Source organism: Peromyscus eremicus, chromosome X, assembly GCF_949786415.1.
Source record: "Peromyscus eremicus chromosome X, PerEre_H2_v1, whole genome shotgun sequence".
NCBI classification, from domain to species: Eukaryota; Metazoa; Chordata; class Mammalia; order Rodentia; family Cricetidae; genus Peromyscus; species Peromyscus eremicus.
In genome coordinates this window covers 133,157,109-133,179,695 of record NC_081439.1, presented here as the reverse complement: position 1 = coordinate 133,179,695, position 22,587 = coordinate 133,157,109, and the positions used below count along the sequence as shown (strand labels likewise).

The 22,587-nt window shown below is 40.7% G+C and overlaps 1 protein-coding gene across 1 annotated transcript in view; it reads left to right on the top strand.

Moving 5' to 3' along the window:
* The window catches only part of F8 (coagulation factor VIII), a 149,690-nt gene that overhangs the window by 95,079 nt on the left and 32,024 nt on the right, over positions 1-22,587 (top strand). The window contains exons 21-24 of the mRNA XM_059251568.1: positions 586-741; positions 18,024-18,168; positions 18,618-18,766; positions 19,625-19,801. Of these exons, the coding sequence (XP_059107551.1) occupies positions 586-741; positions 18,024-18,168; positions 18,618-18,766; positions 19,625-19,801 (627 nt within the window). The remainder of the gene's footprint in view (positions 1-585; positions 742-18,023; positions 18,169-18,617; positions 18,767-19,624; positions 19,802-22,587) is intronic.

The following is a 22,587-nucleotide window of genomic DNA, read 5'->3' as shown; positions in this document are numbered from 1 at the left end:
ATAAGAGAAGAAGACAAGCAAAGCACCTTTATAATGTAGTGCAATAATTTGCTAGAATGAAGTTATTATATATAACATGAAGTAGAAACACAGATAAAGCAGTACTAAATTTGTCTGAGTCAGGGAAGACTAAGCAGGAAAAATATTTTTACAATTAACATTTGAAAGAAGTATAATGACTTATTCCTGATAGTATTACAGAGATAGTGCTGGTCTAAGAAAGGGAGGAAATCAGTTTTGGCTGGTGCAGAAGTATTGGTAAAAGCATTGGGCCATTCTGGTTCATATGTACAGCCCCATGGATGTGTGTGAGGAGGAAATGACTCAATGATTTGAAAGTGATCTGGTTTGCCAGGAAATAGATAATTCAATAAGTACCTTTCCTACTCATTCCTACCATATGTTCCATGGCTTTAAATACATACATGTTCATATTTAACATTGGTGCCTGCTTCCCCTGACCATGCCAGGTAATTTGTAGAATTAGAGTCTTCCTAAGTGGATAATTAAAAACAATAACTAATTGTTTTCAGAGTGTAACATGTACTTTAAAAATAGATTAAAATAAATTGTTTTAATTGGTAGGTAGATCTGTTGACACCAATGATTATTCATGGCATCAAGACTCAGGGTGCCCGTCAGAAATTTTCCAGCCTCTACATCTCTCAGTTTATCATCATGTATAGTCTCGATGGGAAGAAGTGGCTGAGTTATCGAGGGAATTCCACTGGAACTTTAATGGTATGTAATTAGTTCTTTCATGAGAGGGCAGGAAAACTATAAAGAGCTTTTGGCAGATGGTACAGTCTACAAGCTCCCAAAAATGAATTTTCTTCCCATGGGTAATATGAATGTTTATGGACATACAAACAAAAAAGTCAAAGTTTTAATACTTTCATACATGATATAAATACAGACATGTTGTATTATGAGAATGTGAATTTTCTTAGGGGTCTGTACATGAAAGACTTTAGTTTATCAGCCAAAACCATGAATGCAGATTAAGGTCATTTGCATGAAAGAATGAGAAAACCTTGGGAATTTCTTCTCTAGAGGTAAGCTTGAGGAAATTAAACAGACGTAAATACTTAACATTGTTGGCTATACTTCTCTAATTTTACATCCCTGATTAGCTGCACCAGAAATGTATCCCAATTCTCTCTTTCTGTGTCCCTCCCATTTTGTCCATTTTCACTTATATGACTATTAATTCAATGCAAAGCCCTATTCCCTCATATTCACACTATAATATTATCCATATGCTGAGGCTATAGGTAGATATGACACAGGAGCTAAGGAGAAGAGTTACAGAGTTTTACTGACAAGTGCAAAATAGCTCTTGATATGCTACAAAAACACTCCAGTGGTACCTATTATATTGATGATATGCATGATGTTGACAGAACCTGGTAAACAGAAAACAGTAATTGCTCTAATGTATTGTGATTCACACACAGAGATACATACAAATAAGCCTACTTTGTTCTTGAAATGCAACTATATCCAATGTTTAATATGTTTCCTGTTGGTTTTAAACAAATACTGTTCATCATGTATAAATAGATTCCTTCTAGCCATGCGTAATAGTGCACACCTTTAATTCTAGTACTTGGAAGACAGAGGCAGTTGGATCTCTGTGGATTCAAGGCCAGACTGGTCTACATAACTAGTTCTAGAGCAGCTAGAGCTACATAGTGAGACTTCATCTCAAAAAAAAATTCTTCTATTTCTATATTGTTTGTAATTACAATTGAATTTTATCAAATACTTTACGAGCACTTACCTCCCTATCTTTTCATACAACATATTTTTTTTCATTTTTCTTTATTAAGAAATTTTCTACTCACTCCACATGCTATCCACAGATCCCCCTCCTCCCTCCTCCCACCCCCCAGCCCTCTTTTTCAAGCCACTCCACATCCCCACATTCCCCAAATCGAGGTCTCCCATGGGGAGTCAGCAAAGCCCAGCACACTGAGCCTAGGCAGGTCCAAGCCCCTTCCCACTGCACCAAGGCTGTGCAAGGTGTCACACCACAGACACCCGATTCCAGAAGCCTACCCATAGACAAGGTACAGATCCCAATCTCCCTGTCTGGGTGCCCCCCAAACAGTTCGAGCCAAACAACCAGCTTCCATATCCAGAGGGCCTAGTCCAGTCCCATGGAGGCTCCACAGCCACCAGTCCACTGTTCTTGGGCTTCCACTAGTGTGGCCGGTCATCTCTGCACATCCTCCCATCATAATCTCGACGTCCCTCGCCTGCAGTATCGTTCCTCTCTCTCATCAGTTGTATTCCCAGAGCTCAGCCTGGTGTCTGGCCATGGATCTCTGTATTTGCCTCCATCTGTCACTGGACAAAGGCTCTATGATGACAGTTAGGTTATTTGCTAGGCTGATCACCAGAGTAGACCAGTCCAGGCACCCTCTGGACCACTGCCAGCAGACCAAGGTGGAGTCATCCTTATGGATTCCTGAGAGCCTCCCCAGCATCCTGCCTCTTCCTATTCCCATGATGTCCTCATCTATCATGGTATCTTCCTCCCTGCCCTCTCACTCTGTCCCTGTTCCAGCTTGACCCTCCCATTTCCCTATGTTCTCATCCCCAACTCCTCGCCTTCTCCCATCCCCCCCAGTCCACTCATGTAGATTTCATCCTCTTCTCCTTCACAGGATCATCCATGTGTCCCTCCTAGGGTCTTTTCCTGTTAGCTAGCCTCTCTGGAGTTGTGAGTCATACAACATATTTTGAGCATGTGTTTTCCCTCCCCCAACTCTTCTTAGATCCTTCGCACCTCCCTACCTACCCAACTTTATATTCTCTCTCTATCTCTCCCTCTCTTTGAAAAAGAAACACAAAAAAATGAAAATCAAAACAAAGCTAGGCGGTGGTGATACATGCCTTTAATCCCAGCATTCGGGAGGCAAAGGCAGGCAGATCTTTGTGAGTTTGAGGCCAGCCTGGTCTACAGAGCAAGTTCCAGGACAACCAGGGCTACATAGAGAAACCTTGTCTCTAAAAAAATCAAAGCAAAGTAAAACCAATAAGACAAAAAAAATGCCAAAATGAAAAAGAAAGTATACACATACACACACGAAAAACACAGAGGTCATTTTGTGTTGGCCAACTTATCCTGAGTATGGGCTCTGCCCTGGAGTATAGTTGATATACCCAGTGACAATCCATAGAAAACTGACTTTTCATTTGCCAGCAGATATCAATTGCAAATAGCTTCTTGGTTAGAGTTGGGACCCTGTGTCAACTTCTCCCTCTCAGTGATGGAACCACATCTGGCTTGAACTTGTGAAGGTCTTGTGCATGCTACAACAACAGTCTCTTTGAGCTCATATGTTCATCAGTCCTGTGTGTCTGGAAGACACTGTTTCCTTGGAGTCATCCATCACCTCTGGCTCTTACAATCTTTCCCCTTCCTCTTCCATGTAGATCCCGGAGCCTTGAGAGTAGGGGTTTGATACATTCCATTTAGGACTGAGTGCTCCAAAGTCTTTCACTCTTTGCACATTGTCCAGTTGTGTATTTGTGTTAGTTCCCATCTGCTACAAGAAGAATCTTCTCTGATGAGACTTGAGCAAGGCACTGATATGTGAGTATAGCAGTATGTCATTAGGAGTCATTTTGTTGCTATGTTCCTTTAGCAGAATAGAAATATTAGGTTTTCTGTTGTATGATATTTTGTTTGTGTTCTGACAAATAAAGCTTACCTAGAGATCAGAGACTGGAGCTACCCACTAGTTAACCATAGAGGCCTGGTCCTGGTGGCACACACCTTTAATCCTAGCACTCGGGTAGAAGAATCAGGAAGATCAGGAGTTCAAGGCCAACCTGGGCTACATGAGATTGAACCAGTCTAAGTAAGAGATACAGAGCCAGCCAGTGGTGGTGCATGCCATTAATCCAAGTACAATCAGGAGGTAGAGACAGGAATATAAGGTGGGTGGAGACAAGATCTCAGTCCCCCATTCGGTCTGAGGATTTGTAGAGGTAAGAAGTTTCTAGTGGCTGCTGCTCTGCTTTTCAGATCTTTCAGCTTTCACCCTCGATATCTGACTCTGGATTTTTATTGTTAAGACTAATTAGGATCACACTTCAGTTTTCCCCGTAGGCCCATGACCTATCTAGTCTTGGGGTTCTTGGCCACTTTAGCATGTTAGGTATGGGTTCCATTTCATTTCATAAAGTGGACCTTGGATATAATTTTTAAATAATGTAACATTTGTGACACTATTGCACCAATATATCTTACAGTCTCACTTGTAGGTCACAGGGTATGTAGCTGGGTGATATTGATGATTACTTTCCTTCTTCAGTAGAGTACAAAGTATGTTCCAGCATCATGAACACTAGTCAGTAGGAATGAACCTTCTATTTGGTCACCAGCTCAACTTCTCCATGTTCAGTGACATAAGTAAATGTTGTCTTCAGCAACAGGGCCTCAACATAAGGTTGTAGAAAAAAACCAATAACCTTGGCAATAGCCTGTGATGCTTGGTGGTGGGTATCCATGGGACCCCTCTGGTCAATGACTCAATTGTAGCTGGAGTTTTCCTGCCTGGCCCACAGTCAGGACAAATCTCTATCACCCGCCAGTCCCACAGCCACTCAGACCCAACCAAGCAAACACAGAGACTTATATTGCTTACAAACTGTATGGTTGTGGCAGGCTTCTTGCTAACTGTTCTTACAGCTTAAATTAATCCATTTCCATTAATCTATGCCTTGCCACATGGCTCGTGGCTTACCGGCATCTTCACATGCTGGTTGTCATGGTGGCGGCTGGCAGTGTCTCTCTGACTCAGCCTTCCACTTCCCAGCTTTATTCTCCTCCTTGCCCCGCCTATACTTCCTGCCTAGCCAATGGCCAATCAGTGTTTTATTTATTGACTAATCAGCAACACATTTGCCATATAGAACATCCCACAGCACTTCCCTTTTTTTTTTTCAAAAAGAAAGGTTTTAACCTTAACAAAGTAAAATTACATATAATTTGGGAATTTGGGCGTAGCTTCTCTTACTATTTCCTGCTGGAGGGGGGCGCTGTATCTTATGGGGACACAAAGAAAATTTTAGGATTATGGAATAGTCCATGAGGCTGTATCGTCTGAGCCAGATGCCTTCAAACCATTCTGGATGTTGGATCATCTGGGCCATGGTGTCATCGGAGACCTTTCAGGGGGTCTTGGCTGGTCAAACCTGATGTATCTTAATCTTGAACAAATCCATAGCCTTTGGCTTTCTATGGGAACAAAAGCAGAGACTCTTTTCCAAAGCAACATATCCTTATATCCAAATTTTGAAGTCAAGGTATCTTTAAAATATATATATTGGTTTAACTCAACAGCTTTTACAATCAAATGTTTTTCTGCAGTTAAAAATGCCAAAGACAACACAATCCAGATTCTCTGTGTAATATTCATCTTCATGTGGCTTATTTTTTATACTACCTTTACTGTCTCTTTAAAGACTTTATTTTTAAAAACTATTTATTTCTTTATATAACTGTATATATCACCTTTTTTTGTCTCTTTCAAGCCTACATATATTTGACACACATTTAAACTATTACATCTGAATCTGTCTTATTGTGAATCTATTATTGCTTTAAACTGCAGCAGCTGTGGCTGCTGGCTCCGCCCACCTCAGCTTCCCAACATGGCTATGTTTACCACCAGCTCTGGGAGCTATCATGGGTCTATGCTTTTGTCCAAGCAGCGTGTAGCCCAGAAACCTCTTTTTTTTTTTTTTTGTTTTGTACCAGCAAAGGCCAAATCCACCACGCAGCTTAATGTGCCACTTGCAGAGGTCTCATTCCTGCTATACAGCGGCAGGTGGAGCGCATATGCCAGGAACCCACCAGTAGCTCAAACCGGCAGCTGCCGCTCATTTGAGAGAGACAATTAGGAAGCTGTTTTTAGCTCCATTTTAGAATCTTTTTTCTCAGTTTTTAGGTGGAAACTCTTGCCACCACGTTGGATGCCATTTGTAGCTGGAGTTTTCCTGCCTGGCCCACAGTCAGGACAAATCTCTATCACCCGCCAGTCCCACAGCCACTCAGACCCAACCAAGCAAACACAGAGACTTATATTGCTTACAAACTGTATGGTTGTGGCAGGCTTCTTGCTAACTGTTCTTACAGCTTAAATTAATCCATTTCCATTAATCTATGCCTTGCCACATGGCTCGTGGCTTACCGGCATCTTCACATGCTGGTTGTCATGGTGGCGGCTGGCAGTGTCTCTCTGACTCAGCCTTCCACTTCCCAGCTTTATTCTCCTCCTTGCCCCGCCTATACTTCCTGCCTAGCCAATGGCCAATCAGTGTTTTATTTATTGACTAATTAACAACACATTTGCCATACAGAACATCCCACAGCACTCAATGATTCCAGGCATTGGAAGTTTTGCTTGTTAGCATAAGGTGTCTAGTGTAACTCAAATTTTAAAGGTCTTATAATAAAAAAAAAAAAACCAGAACCAGATATTGGGGTAAGTGCTGAAAGATCAGAGAGACAAAAGAACAAGCTACTGCCACGTCTTACCTTTAGGACTCCTCAGCCTGAAAAGGCCTCTAGCTGAAAGACTTTATTTCGTGTCTCCTCAGGTCTTATATACCTTTCTCTGCCCACCATATCACTTCCTTCTTAGTGCTGGGATTAAAGGTGTGTGCCACCACAGCCTTGCTCTGTTTTCTCTCATAGACTGAGTCAATCTCATGTAGTCCAGGGTGGCTTTGAACTCACAGAGATCCAGACAGATCTTTGCCTCCTGAGTGCTAGGATTAAAGGTGTGTGGCACCTGGGCTGGAGAGATGGCTCAGAGGTTAAGAACACTGGCTGTTCTTCCAGAGGTCCTGAGTTCAATTCCCAGCATCCACATGGTGGCGCAAAACCATCTGTAATGAGATCTGGCTCCCTCTTCTGGCCTGCAGGGACACATGCAAACAGAACACTGTGTACATAATAAATAAATAAATCTTCAAAAAAAAAAAAAGGTGTGTGCCACCACTGCCTGGCATCTATATTTAATCTAGTGGCTTGTTCTGTGTAACACAAATTGCTAAATGGTCTTATTAATTGAAAACTTGGATCCAGATATTGGGGTGAAAGCTGAAAGATTAGAGAAGCGGAGCAAGCCAGCTACAAATTCTTACCTCTAGGAAGTCCTCAGTCTAAAGAGAGCTACTTCCTGTGTACTCATGCCTTATATACCTTTCTGTGCCCTGCCATCTTTCTTCCTCTATCTGCCGAGCTTCATCACTTTCTCTTTCTGCCAAGCTCCATCACTTCCTGTTTGTATAGACCTCCAGACCTCTATGGTTAACTAGTGCTGGAATTAAAGGCATGTGCCACCATGCCTGGCTCTGTTCCCACTGTGGCCTTGAACTCACAGAGATCTGGATGAATCTCTGCCTCCCGAATGCTAGGATTAAATGCATGTGCTACCACTTCCTGACCTCTATGTTTAATATAGCTTTTTCCTCTGATCCTCAGATAAAATATCACCACAGTTCTGTTCTCTAATCTTCAGGCAAATTTTATTAGGGTACATAATATATCACCACAGTCTAGTCTATGCATTGTCTCCCCCATTATATGGTGACTCCATTTAGATTCCTTTCATATATGTATATATTTTGGGAAACTCCTACAGTAGTGCATTTCCATACAGTTTTTCAAAATGCCTTTAGTATCAGTTATCCCTCCCGATATTCCTGCTTTTACCCTTCTCTCTCATCCCTCTCCCTATTTAATCCTCATATTCTAGTATCCCCTTTATCTCTTTGTGACACTGTATTCAATTTCCCCATTTTGGGGAGAACTTCTCCTCCCCCTTTCCCCCCCCCCCGGTCCTTTACTAGGTACCAAACCTCTGTGGGTATTCAGATTGTGGCACACATTGAAAGATTAAAGTCAGGCAGTGGTGGCACATGCCTTTAATCCCAGCAATTGGGAGGCAGAGGCAGGCGGAACTCTGAGCTCAAAGCCAGCCTGGTCTACAAAGTGAGTTCCAAGACAGCCAGGGCTGTTGCAGAGAAAAACCCTGCCTCAAAAAAAATCAAATGAAAAAAAAAAAGAAAGATTAAAGGATAACATCCATATATGAGAGAAAACATACAACATTTGTATTTTTTTCTGTCTGGGTTGCTTCATCAGGATGATTTTTCTAGCTTCACACATTTATATGCAAATTTGACACCTTCATTTTTCTTAACAGCTGAATAATATTCCATTGTGTAAACATACTTCATTTTCACTCATCAGTTGATGGACATCTGTAGCTACAGTTTTCCTGCCTGGCCCACAGTCAAGACAAATCTCTCTCACCTGCCAGTCCCACAGTCCCTCAGACCCAACCAAGTAAACACAGAGACTTATATTAGTTACAAACTGTATGGCCGTGGCAGGCTTCTTGCTAACTATTCTTACAGCTTAAATTAATCCATTTCTATTAATCTATACCTTGCCACATGGCTCGTGGCTCACCAGCATCTTCACATGCTGTTCCTCATCGTGGCGGCTGGCAGTGTCTCTCTGACTCAGCCTTCCACTTCCCAGCTTTATTCTCCTCCTTGTCCCGCCTACACTTCCTGCCTAGCCAATGGCCAATCAGTGTTTTATTTATTGACTAATCAGCAACACATTTGACATAAAGACCATCCCACAGCACTTCCCCTTTTCTTTTTTTCAAAAAGGAAGTTTTTAACCTTAACAAAGTAAAATTACATATAATTTGGGAATTTGGGCGTAGCTTCTCTTACTACTTCCTGCTGGAGGGGGGCGCTGTATCCTATGGGGATACAAAGAAAATTTTAGGATTATGGAATAGTCCATGAGGGTGTATCATCTGAGCCAGTTGCCTTCAAATCGTTCTGGATGTTGGATCATCTGGGCCATGGTGTCATCGGAGACCTTTCAGGGGGTCTTGGCTGGTCAAACCTGATATATCTTAATCTGGAACAAATCCATAGCCTCTGGCTTTCTGTGGGAACAAAAGAGACTCTTTTCCAAAGCAACATATCCTTATATCCAAATTTTGAAGTCAAAGTATCTTTAAAATATGCATATTGGTTTAACTCAGCTTCCTTTACAATCAAATATCTCTCTGCAGTTAAGAATCCCAAAGACAACACAATCCAGATTCTCTGTGTAATATTCATCTTTACGTGGCTTATTTTCTATATTAATTTTATTGTCTCTTTAAAGACTTTATTTTTTAAAACTATGTATTTGTTTATATAACTATATATCACCTTTTTTGTCTCTTTCAAGCCTACGTATATTTTACACACATTTTAAACTATTATATCTGAATCTGTCTTATTGTGAATCTATTTCTTTAAGCTGCAGCAGCTGTGGCTGCTGGCTCCACCCACCTCAGCTTCCCAACATGGCGGTGGTTCTTTACCGCCAGCGCTGGGAGCTATTGTGGGTCTATGCTTTTATCCAAGCAGCGTATAGCCCAGAAACCTCTTTTTTTTGTTTTGTTTTGTTTTGTACTAGCAAAGTCTAAATCCACCACACAGCTTAATGTGCCACTTGCAGAGGCCTCATTCCCACCATACTGCAGGTCGAGCACGCACGCTAGGAACCTGCCAGTAGCTCAAACAGGCAGCTGCTGCTCATTTGAGAGAGACAATTAGGAACTGTTTTTAGCTCCGATTTAGAATCTTTTTTCTCAGTTTTTAGGTGGAAACTCTTGCCACCACGTTGGACGCCATTTGTAGCTTAAGTTTTCCTTCCTGGCCCACAGTCAGGACAAATCTCTCTCCCCTGCCAGTCCCACAGCCGCTCAAACCTGACCAAGTAAACACAGAGACTTATATTAGTTACAAACTGTATGGCCATGGCAGGCTTCTTGCTAACTGTTCTTACAGCTTAAATTAATCCATTTCTATTAATCTATACCTTGCCACATGGCTCGGGGCTTACTGGTATCTTCACATGCTGTTTGTCATCGTGGCGGCTGGCAGTGTCTCTCTGACTCAGCCTTCCACTTCCCAGCTTTATTCTCCTCCTTGTCCCGCCTACACTTCCTGCCTAGCCAATGGCCAATCAGTGTTTTATTTATTGACTAATCAGCAACACATTTGACATAAAGACCATCCCACAGCAGACATCTAGGCTGTTTCCAATTTCTGGCTATTATAAATAGAGCAGCAATAAATATGGATGTGCAAGTGTCTCTGTAGTAAAATTTAGAATCCTTTGGGTATGTTCCCAAGAGTGGTATAGCTGAATCTTGAGGTAGATTGTTTTTCAGCTTTTTGAGGGACCTCTACACACTGATTTCTGTAGTGGATGTACCAGTTTACATTCCCACCAGCAATGAATAAGTGTTCCCCTTTCCCCACATCTCACTAGCATGTGCTGCCATTTGCTTTATTGATCTTGGCCATTCTGACTGGTGTAAAATGAAATCTCAAAGTAGTTTTATGTTACATTTCCTTGATGGCTAAAGATGTTGAACATTTCTTTAAGTGTTTCTCAGCCATTTGGGTTTCGTCTTTCAAGAAATCTGCTTAGTTCTATACCCCATTTTTAATGGGTTATTTGCTTTCTTGACATTCAGGATTTTTCATATAGTTTAAATAATAACACTCTATCAAATGTATCATTGATAAAGGTCTTCTCCCATTCTGTAGGCAGCTTTCTGTAGTCTGCTGCTTTGCCTGAATGATGGTATCTTTTGCTGAACAGAATCTTTCTGCTTTATAAGGTTCCATATTTTAACTGTTGGCTTTAATGCCTGTGTTATTGGTGTCCTGTTCAGAAAGTTCTTTCCTGTGCCATTGAGACAAGCTTATTCCCCACTTTCTCTTCTATCATATTCAGGGTATCTGGCCTTTATGTTGAAGTCTGTGTGATCCATTTAGAATTTAGTTGTGTGCAGGGTGATAGATATGAAACTTCTATTTTCATGCTTCTGCATGCAGCCATCCAGTTTGACCAACACCATTTGTTGAAGATGCTGTCTGCTCTCCAGTGTGTATTTTTTGGCTTCTTTGTCAAAAATTGGGTGTCCATAGTTGTGTGGAATTATGTCTGGGTCTTCCATTTGATTTCATTGATCAACATATCTGCTTTTATGTCAGTACCATGCTTTTTATTATTATAGCTCTGTAATACAACTTGAAATCTGGGATAAAGTTTCCTCCAGCAGTTGTTTTATTATTTAGAATTGTTTTATCTATCCTTGGGTGTTTGTTTGTTTATATATGAAGTTGAAGATTTTTTCTCAATTTCAGTGAAGAAGTGTTAGAATTTTGATGAGTATTGCATTTAATGTAGATTGCTTTTGATAAAATGGCCATGTTCATAATAGTCATTCACTAGCATGGGTGATCTTTCCATCTTCAGATGTCTTCAGTTTCATTCTTCAGTGTCCTAAAGTTCTTATTGTACAAATCTTTTGCTTGCTTGGTTAGAGTTATCTCATGATATTTTTTGAGGCTATTATGAAAAATAGTTTCCATAATTTCTTTCTCATTATATTTATCATTTGTGTACAGGAAGGCTATAGATTTTTTTATATTTAAAAATGTTTTTATTCATTTTACACACTAACCACAGCTCCCCCTCTCATCCCTCCTCCTACTCCTCCCCCCAACCTCCTGTCCCAACCCACCCCACCCCTTCCTCCAAAAGGGTAATGGGGATTCAGCAAAAGGGCTATGGATTTTTGTGTGTTAATTTTATATTTGTACTGTGTGGAGAGTGTTTATCAGCTATAGAAGTTTCTTGGTAGAATCATTAAGGTCTTTTATGTATAAAATCATATGAGGGAGGCAGAGCCAGGCGGATCTCTGTGAGTTTGAGGCCAGCCTGGGCTACCAAGTGAGTTCCAGGAAAGGTGCAAAGCTACACAGAGAAACCCTGTCTCGAAAAAAAAAAATAAATAAATAAATAAAATAAAATAAAATAAAAAAATAAAATCATATGATCTGCAAATAAAGATATTTTTACTTCTTCCTTTCCTATTTGTATTCTCTTGATCTCCTTCAGTTGTCTTATTGCTCAAGCTAAATACTATATTGAATAGGTATGGAGAGAATGGACAACCTTGTCTTGTTCCTGATTTTAGTAGAAATGTGTAGCTGAAGTTTTCCTGGTCCTTCCTGGCTCCTGCAGCCCTTGCAGTCCTGCAGCCGCTCAGACCTTTGAGTTTCTTTCCATTAAGGTTGAGGTTGGCTGTGAGTGTGGGCTTGCTCTGAATTGCCTTTATTGTGTTGAGTATTTTTATCATGAAGAAATGCTGTATTTCATCAAAGGCCTTTTCTGCATCCAATGAGATGATCATATGGTTTTTGTCTTTCAGTCTGTTCATGCCATAGATTATGTTTATTGATTTATATATGTTGAGCCATCCCTACATCTGCAGGTGAAACCTATTTTTTCATGGTGAATAATCTTGTTGTTGTGTTCTTGAATTCTGTTTTCAAGTATTTTATTGAGAATTTCTGCATCTCTGTTCATAAAAGGATATTGTTCTAAAATGTTCTTTGGGGGGGGAGTTTTTGTGTGATTTAGGTATCAGGGCAATACTGGCTATATAAGAAGAATTTGGAAATGTTCCTTCAGTTTCTATATTGTAGAATAAACTTGAGGAGTATTAGTGTTAATTCATCTTTCAAGATCTGGTAGAATTCTACACTGAATCCGTCTGGCCCTAGGCTTTTTTGGTTGGGAGATTTTTAGTGACTGTTTCTGTTTCACTAAGGGTTATAGATCTGTATAAATTGCATATTTCATCTTGATTTAACTTTGGTAAGTCATATATATCGAGAAATTAATACATTTCTTTTAGGTTTTCAAGTCTGATAAAATAAAAATTTCTAAAGCATGTCCTTGTGATTCCCTGAATTTTCCTGTTGAATGATATGATGTATCCATTTTCATCTCTAATTTTATTAATCTGTATCTTCCCTCTCCTTTTGGTTAATTTGACTTAAGGTTTGCCAATTTTGTTGATTTTTCTCAAAGAACCAACTTTTTGCTTCATTGATTCTTTCCATTGTTTTGTTGTTTCTTTTTTATTAACATAATTTTATTGATTCTTTCCAAATTTCACATCATGCACCACAATCCCACTCATTTCCCAGTCCTTCCATGTCCACCCTCCATCCTTGTAACCCCCCAGAGAAAATATAAATAAATAAATAAATAGATAGATAGATAGATAGATAGATAAATAAATAAATAAATAAATAAATAAATAAATTTTAGAAAAACCTGGTGGTGGTGGTGCACACCTTTAATCCCAGCACTTGAGGCAGAGGCAGGCAAATCTCTGAATTCGAGGCCAGCCTGGTCCTACAGAGCAAGTTCCAGGACAGCCAAGGCTACACAGAGAAACTCTGTCTAAAACATGAATGGACATGTCAGTGAGAAAAACAAAAATAAAATCCACTTCACTCCTCTGTCTTTCCCACCTCTCCATCACATATTCATTTGTCATAGTGATTTTGGGAGCTACAATATGTTATGCATTATACCCTTTTGCCCAAACAGCTTTACTTGCAAATGTCCATTGTAATGAGTTGTTCGTCTGGTTCAAGGCCACTGGCTTCTGTTATACCATCAATACTGGACACCAAAACTCTCAGATATCCTGCTGTTACCCTGAATCATAGAGATCCTGCAGGTGTTGCTCTGAAGGACCAGTCCCTTCATATGCTGCTACAGGTCATAGATAGGGTAGATGTTAGGCTGGGCCAATTCAAAGCCCTGGATGTGGGCCTGAGTGGTAAGTGAATTGGTCAGTTTGGGTCTCCATCAGGACTGTCCCCCACCTCTCAGGTGAGGAGCAGGGCCAGTTCTCCCAGGAGGCGGGGCAACTCTCCCACTGAGGCATCCACTGAGGGTCAGGACCAGTTCTTTGGTGCCCAGGCCAATAGGGCAGCTCTCCCATGGCCCCCAGTGGTAACACAGGCCACAAACATCAACACAGACCCCAGCTGCTGTGATAGGGACAAGGACCCAGACATGGCCCTCTGCTGCAGTTTGGGTCAAGACATTACCATGGCCCTGAGTGGCAGCTCAGGCCACTCAAATCAATATGGCCCTGGAGGCAGCAAGTCCCTCTGACACCAACATGGCCTGAGGTGACAGCCCAGACCACAGGCATCCATCACTGGCCACAGACCCCAGCTGCAGTAGGTCCACAGACCCAGACATGGCCTTCAGTGGCAGCACATACTGGGACATCACATAGCTCCTTTTTGCAAGGTAAACCACCCAATATCAGCCTGTTCCTCACTGCCATTGTGTCTTTATTTCTACTTCTCTTCACAGTGCATGAATCATTCTACTGCTCTCCCATTTCTCCACTTCATACCTGTTCATTGTAGTGGTGCCGCACCCTACTGGCTTCTGCCCACCCAGGCCACAGGGCACTGAGCCTGATGCTGTTTCTATTTCATTGATTTCAGCCCTGAATTTGGTTATTTCTTCCTGTCTACTCTTTTTATTATTTCTTCTTGCTTTTCTAGAGCATTCAGGTGTGTTGTTAAGTTACTAATATTAAATCACTGCATTTTTTTTTGATGGAGGTACTTAGTGCTATGAATTTGCCTCTTAAAACTGCCTTCAGTTTTCAAACCCAGAGCAAGATATCAGGGTGAAAGCTGAAAGATCATAGAAGCAGAGCAGCCAGCAACTAGTTCTTACCTCTATGAAATCCTCAGCTTAAATAGAGTGAGTTTCCTGTTTCCTCATACCTTATATACCTTTCTCCTCCCAGACATCACTTCCTGGGATTAAAGGTGTGTGTGCTTCCCAGTACTGGGATTAAAGGTGTGTGCCACCGCTGCCTGGCTCTGTTTCCAGTGTGGCCTTGAACTCACAGAGATCCAGATGTATCTATGCCTTCCTAGTGATAGGATTAAGGGTGTGTGCCATCACGGCCTCACCTCTATGTCTAATCTGGTTGCTGGCTCTGTCCTCTGATCCTCAGGCAAGCTTATCAGGGTACACAATATATCATTTTGATTGATTGTGGTTTTCTATAGTGGTCTCCATCTGTTACATAGAGAAATTTCCTTGATGAAGAATGAAGACTACACTTATCTGTGGGTATAAGAAAAAATGTTTATAGATTGTTGTTAGGTATTATGCTGGTTTAATAAAGTAGTGGTTATAGATTCTCTTGCTCCAATAACCATACTTCACTAGCACTGAGTAGTTACCTAGTTTCCAGTATGGATATGGTATCCCTCTTGCTGAGAAGATCTTAAATCCAATTAGAGAGCTGTTAATTACCATTAAGGTATACATACCACTACTGCACCCTTAGAGTTATTGTGTCATTTTGGTCACTGAAGTAGTTCATGGGCATAATAGCTGGGTAGCACTTTTGGTTGCCTCCCTCCTTTGGAAGCTTGCCTTCTGGTACCATGAAAGCTAGTCCTCATGGAGGACACATTCAGGTCAGTTCCAGCTTAGGGGTCTCTGGGCCCTGTTTCTGAAAGTGCATGTTGTATTCAGCAATAGCAACTTACCTTCCACTTCTGGGGACAACCAAGGGCAATAGCAATAGGTTGTTTTGGTAGTCTCTTGGATTAGGCTACACTTTTAAAGAAATTAGATTATTATTTCCCAGCAGCTATCAATTACAAATAGTCCCCTGGCTATGAGTGAGACTTCATGCCCACCTCCCCTCTCCATGATGAAATTTGGTCTGACTTGAACTTGTGTAGGTCTTGTGCAGATTAACAAAACCACTGAGAGTTCATATGTGTAACTGTCCTTCTGTGTCCAGAAGATACTGTTTCTTTGCAGTCATCCACCACCTACAGCTTTTATACTCTTTCTACCTCCTCTTCCACAAAAATCCCTGAGCTTGGGAGGAGGGGCACAATAGATAGATAATAGATAGATAGATAGATAGATAGATAGATAGATAGATAGATAGATAGATAGATATAGATATAGATATAGATTATATGTATGTATGTATGTATGTATATTCCATTTAGGGCTGAGCATTCTTCAGTCTCTTATTCTCTGCACCTTGGCCAGTTGTGGGTCTTTGTGTTAATCACCATCTACTTTAAAGAGAAGCTTCTCTGATGAGGGTTGACAAATGCACTGATCTATGGATATAGTAATAAGTAATGAGGAGTTGGTTTAATATTTTTCATTTAGCATACTATTCATTTGGGTTCTCTTCTAGGGCCTATGACCTCTCCAGTAACAGGTTCTTGTCCTGACAATGTTACTAGGTATGGGTTTCATCACGTGGTACAGGCCTTAGATCAAAGCAGAAAGTGGTTGATTACTTTCATAAGATTTATGCCACTATTAAACCAGTCATTATAGTAGTTCACAGGGTTCAAAGCTGGGTAAGGTTGTTGATTACCTTTCTGCCCTGGAAGTGTGTATAGACATTCCATCACTATAAAAACTAGCCAATATGGATAAATCTTTTATGTCAGTGACAGCTTGGTTTTTCTATGTTCTATGACTGAAGTGTGTGGTGTCTTCAGCCGTAGAGCCTTACCATAATGTTCTAACTTATAGCATTGGAAAAAAGCCTGTAATGTTTGGGAGCCTATGTAAACTCACTGGCCAACAAATCCAAAAGATGTAACCCATTCCTGTCACAGGGCTTTTGATTTGTTAGCCTCTGCTGCCTAGTGGGAATATTGCTGTCTCTTTATAAGGTAACTCTGTTTTAACTCTCGCCATATATTTTAGTATCTTTTACAGTAGCAGGTTTTCATATGACTTATTCAAAATGTCTTTAGTGTTATTTATACCTCTCCATATTCCCTCCTCCTAACCTGCCTTACCCACTCCCACCCAAATTTAACCCTTCCTGTTCCATTATTCCCCTTTAACCCTATATACCAGTGAGTTTTACTTCCCCTCTCTTGAAAGCCCCTCTATAGCCCCTTACTAATTTCCTGACCTCCATGGGTATTCCATATAGAATACACATATCTGATTCAAAGCTAAAATACACAAATTAGAAAAATATGATGGTTGTCATGCTGTATCTAGGTTATCCAACTCAGAAAGATTGCTTCCAACTCCATCCATTTATCTGTGAAATTTTCATAATTTCTTTTCTTTTTTTTTAGATAGGGTCTGATATGGTGTTTCTGATATGACTTGATACATTTGGGGATATTATTTACTGGTGTAAATAAATTATTATTTTATGCCTCCCAATGTTCTGTCAAATAGTGTCACTTGTGTAAACAAGATATAGAGTCATTATCTCTTGGTTCTTACACTCAAAAGTGAGTAGCTCAGGCCAAGACTGTTGCTTTATCAAATTGAATAAATTAAGACTAAGCAGGCTAGATTCTTATCCTCTCTACCATAACACTTCAATACCACCACACTCAGTAACAGTCCTCCAACACACAAAACATTAAGAAAAAACTCATCTAAAACATAGCTACCTGTTACTAGAGGTACTGATAAAAATGGCCCTTCCAAGGTACTTGGGTGGATAGAGCTAGTGTTAAGACTACACATGAATGGGGTTGGATCTGAGTCCACAAAAGGTAGTCTGCTTCTGAATGTATAGCCAGGATTACAGGCAGCAGGCTGATATCAAACATCTATACTAGGTTTGGTGTTTCTGTAGTGTTTCTCAGACTCCCATGTGCATCCCAAGATGTCTATAATGTCTGCCAAATTGTTGTTCCCATGAAATGAGAGTTAGGTATCCCTTATTTCACCAGCTTACTAGTGTAATTATTCAGACACTGCCTTTCTGATTGCTCTATGCTGGAGTTACAAAGTGCTAATGACCTCCTCAATTTTTGTGAGGTACCCAAGGTAGAAAAACATTTCATTTGACCAAGACCACACTGAACTACCTTGTTCCACTCTTCTTCTTGGTGCATTTTAAAAAAATCTTCAGGTATACCATCTATCTAGTCAGCATATTGGAAAAAAAATGCCAAAGGCAAATTTATAAAGAAAATGTAATAGAACAACTTTCTTTATGCTTTGTATTTACTTTCCACATATTTTTGATAATCTCTTCTAATAGGTCTTCTTTGGCAATGTGGATTCATCTGGGATTAAGCACAATAGTTTTAATCCTCCAATTATTGCTCGGTATATCCGTTTGCACCCCACTCATTCTAGCATCCGCAGTACTCTTCGAATGGAGTTGATGGGCTGTGATTTAAACAGTAAGTGCCAAGTCATCCTATATTATTTTCTTTTTCTTTCTCAACCATGAATAGAATAACTGTTTTAGTTATCCTGAGTTTGAGGAGGGATTTCTATCACAGAATAAAGAACTGTCAGTGATAAAAACAAAACAAACAAACAAACAAAACCTCAGCACAGTCCTGAAATAAACAACAAAAAAATAGGAGTATGTTACTGTAGTTATACTAACCATAGGGTTCTCCAAAAGCAGTCATCTCTTATACTTTTATCAACAAGGAAATTAAAAATCAAACATAGCTAAGCAGAACTGACCAGAAAATCTGGGCATTTTAGCAATAACAGAAATTGTGTAGAAGTTGATGCCTTAAAATTATGATGACAGTATCTCTAAAGGATTGAAGGCAGCCCAGTGAAACCTAGGCTGCAGCCTACCCATGTGGCAACATTGCAATTTTGTTTCTTTGAGGTTGTAGCATACCATTGGGAATGGAGAATAAAGTAATATCAGATACACAAATTACTGCCTCATCCTACTTCACCAATATGTTTGCCAGTTGGTCTCCTTCACAAGCACGACTTAACCTCCAGGGAAGGACTAATGCCTGGCGACCTCAGGTAAGAGCAATGTATTTACCACTTAACTAATAAAAGTAGACAATAGAGCCTGGGAAAATAGGCGAAGCCCTTGTTTTTCATAGGTATTTCTGTTCACTGTTCCTAAGAATGTTTAGGGAGGTCAACAATGCTCCACAGGCATTTAGATGATATACCATGTGATTTTACATTCACTGAAGAAAGAATTTATCATTAATGAACTACCTGGAATAAGAATCTCTGTATCTGGTACTAGGCTAATATCTGTGAAATCGTCATGGTAACTAAAGTTCAATCCAGAGCTGGTGAGATGGCTCAGCAGGTAAAGGTGCTTGCCACCAAACCTGATGACCTGAGTTCAGTCCTTGGAATCAACATAGAGGAAGGAGAGAAACCAACTCCTTCAAGTTGTCCTCAGACCCCCACGCAGGCTCTATGGCCCGTGAGTGCACACACACACACACACACACACACACACACACACACACACAGAGAGAGAGAGAGAGAGAGAGAGAGAGAGAGAGAGAGAGAGAGAGAGAGAGATACCAGAACAAATAAATATAACAAATTTAAAGTCCAGAGTATTACTATTTTGAATTAAATAGTTTGGCTACTACATTGCCAGTTGTTGTATTCTAGTAGATATGGTTCCTAGATTCATTCAGCACTTACTAGGCCCCTATTTAGTGGGTGACCCAAGAAGATTAAAAAAGAAGAGAAATATGAAAAATTTGGACCTCAGGATTCTTAGTCAAATAAAGGAGGCAGACAAACCATTATGTAGGGTCATAAGTACTGTAGTATGGTTAAAAAGAGAGTTGTGGGTTTCTGGAAGCAAATAGTGACAAAGGAGATGTTATTCCAATATCTTTTCCTCAGGTGAATGATCCAAAAGAATGGTTGCAAGTGGACTTACAAAAGACAATGAAAGTCACTGGAATAATAACACAGGGAGTGAAATCTTTCTTTACCAGCATGTTTGTGAAAGAGTTCCTTATCTCCAGCAGTCAAGATGGCCATCACTGGACTCACATTTTACACAATGGCAAAGTAAAGGTATATTATCATAAGAAAGGCACAGTGGGTATAATGACTCAAGCCTATAATCCTGTCACTCAGTTCAAGGCCAATTTGGGTTACAGAGTGAGACCTGGCCTAATGAAAGACATAATACCTGTCTTAGTTCTTGACATTTAGAGATAGAACCAGACTGATTTATGACCACCCTCTCAGGACAAAATTTACTAAGTACCTACATTAACAGAACACTGTGAATGATATTCTGAGAGAACACAGCGACTACAAGCAAGGAAGTAAAATTCCAAAGAAAAACAAAGTACAGCTCATCATGCTACTCATACAGAATGATGGCAAGAATCAAAGCTAAAGACAGAGTTGTGGTTTGGGTTTTGTTTTTATTTTTGTTTTTGTTTATTGACAAATGCTTAATGATGCTCTTATGCTCACTAGCAAGGCTAGACTCCTAAACCTTATTAACTCTAGTGGTCCATATATTCTTCAAGCTTGATCTGGATTTTCTAGATAATTCAACAAAGCATACCAATTACAAGCATAACACAAGGTCTTACTGTAGGGAAAAGGGGCTGGCTAAAGAAACCCACCCTGACCCTGGAGCCCAGAACTAGGGAAAGATGGCTCAAATCAGGGTAGAAAGAAACACAGTTTGGCTCAGTCAGATTAGAGCCATCTCTGCCTCTGGCCAACTGACTTGTGAAACCAACCAATCACAGAGCAGGACAGTAGAACCCTGGGCCCCAAGTCAACCCCTGGTTGACTCCACCCCCATAACATCTTGTGTAAACCGCCCTTCCTGGTTAGTTAGAAAAAAAAGGCTGTTCTCTCCACCCTGGTAGAGGCAGCTGCTCTCCTGGACTCCCCCTTCCCAAATAAATCTCTTTCTCAAAAGAGTTTTGGGTGTGAAGATCTTCATTCACTGGTGTAGAGAAGATCCTTGCTGAGACATCCCTCAGTGAACAAAACAAGGGAGAGCTGAAAGAGCAGAGCAAGGAGGAGCTGAACAGAAGATTTTTGCTGAGATCTTCTCAGTGGACACAGCAAGAGAGAGCTGAACAGTAACACCTTTCTCCAGAGCCAGAGGAGATTGCTACATTTCTGCAGGGGTTTCCCCTTTTGCAGAGTGAAGCAAAAGAAGCAACATCTTAGGCCAGAGAAGCAGAGCTCTGCTAAGAAGTCCCATTAAGTGGGGGCTGAGCAAAGCTCAGCTGTAAAGGCTCTCCAGGAGAGGAGCAGGATTGCTATATCCTGCAGAGAGAACATCCCCCATCATACCAGGTATACCTTGACTTTCCCAAAGAGTCAGGATACCCTTACCTGCTGAAGCAGTTCCAGGCCTGACTCCCCCGAGAAGTCAGAAAAATTTCCCTTCCAGGGTTGGGCTGCTTCTTTGCAGTTCCAGCCATCAGAGCTGGGCTAAATAGCTCCAGGTGTCCAGGACACCTTCAGGGTAGAGCTGTTGTTCTGAGCAGCTCGAGGTGTCTGGGATACCTTGCCCTCTAGGGCTGAACTGTCTCCTTGCAGTTCCAGCCATCAGAGCTGCCCTAAGCAGCTCAAGGTGTTGCCTGACTCCCCAGGTAGTCAGGACACTTTTCCCCAGTTGTTGCAACCAATTTACTGACATTGTTGATGCCGAAACCTGGGACCAAACCCACAGAGTTGCGATCAATTTACTTACACTTACTATGCCATAAGTTTATGTTATCTATAGTAGTTTGTAATATATTTTAAATCAAGAATTAACCATGCTGTGGTATGTCAGCTTTCCATTACTATAACAACCACTTGAGGTATCCAACTTATAATGATGGATTGATAGTTTATTTAGAACATATGACAACAGCAGCATAAATATCATAGTGGAGGGAAATAGAATAAGGAATTATAAAATTCTTGTATTATCTTGGAGGTAAAAGTATTGATTAATATTAAATGTTGATAATTTAATGCATATTGTATTTTCTAGAATAACCAGTCAATTATAGAAAAGGTTATAAGACTCCCTAAATGGCATAAGAAAAATATAAAAGGATAAACTCAACAAATATAAATAAAAGCAAGCAGATAGAAACATTAAAGGTCAAAATAAGCAGGAACATGTTGACCATGTCCCCAAGAAAGAGTAACTCCTCCCTGCCTCACTGCGCTGAGGCCAGTGAATGCTTGAGATGAGTTCCCTGTCACACAACTTGTAACAAAGATAAACCTTGCTTTTGCATTCTGGTATGCTCGTCCTTGGTGGTCTCTCTGGGGTCACGATCTGGGCGCAACATGTGGCATAGCCCATTTGACTGGAGCCAGTGGAGGTAAGAGATGAGCTTCCACCTATGAACCAAGTATAGTCAGGACATGTGAAGAGAGAAATAGAAAGTTGTGGGGGTTTTATAGGTAAGGGTTTCACATTCTAGGCAAGAATGAGAGGGTTGTGGTCTTGGAAATGAGGGTAGCAAGGTTGAGATGAGAGCAGGAATCAAGTGAGATATAAGGATTTTCTAGGAGGGTAATGTGAAAAAGTTATAGCTTAGAATGGGACAAAGTAGACAGAGTCTTGTGTGTGATAGGAAACCCTTGAGCTGGTCTGGTGAAAGGACAGAGTGACCAAAGGTGAGCTTAGAGGCCTCCTGTGCCAATAGGGAGGTTGCTGCTACTGCCTGTAGGCAAGGTTGCCATCCCCTAACTGTTTGTATCTAGCTATTTGGAAATATAGACAATAGGGACAAAAGTGGGTCCTCTCTCTGTCCCCAAACCCCCAGAGCCATTACCCATTTTCAGTAGTATACAGGATAAAGGATAATCAAGGATAGGGA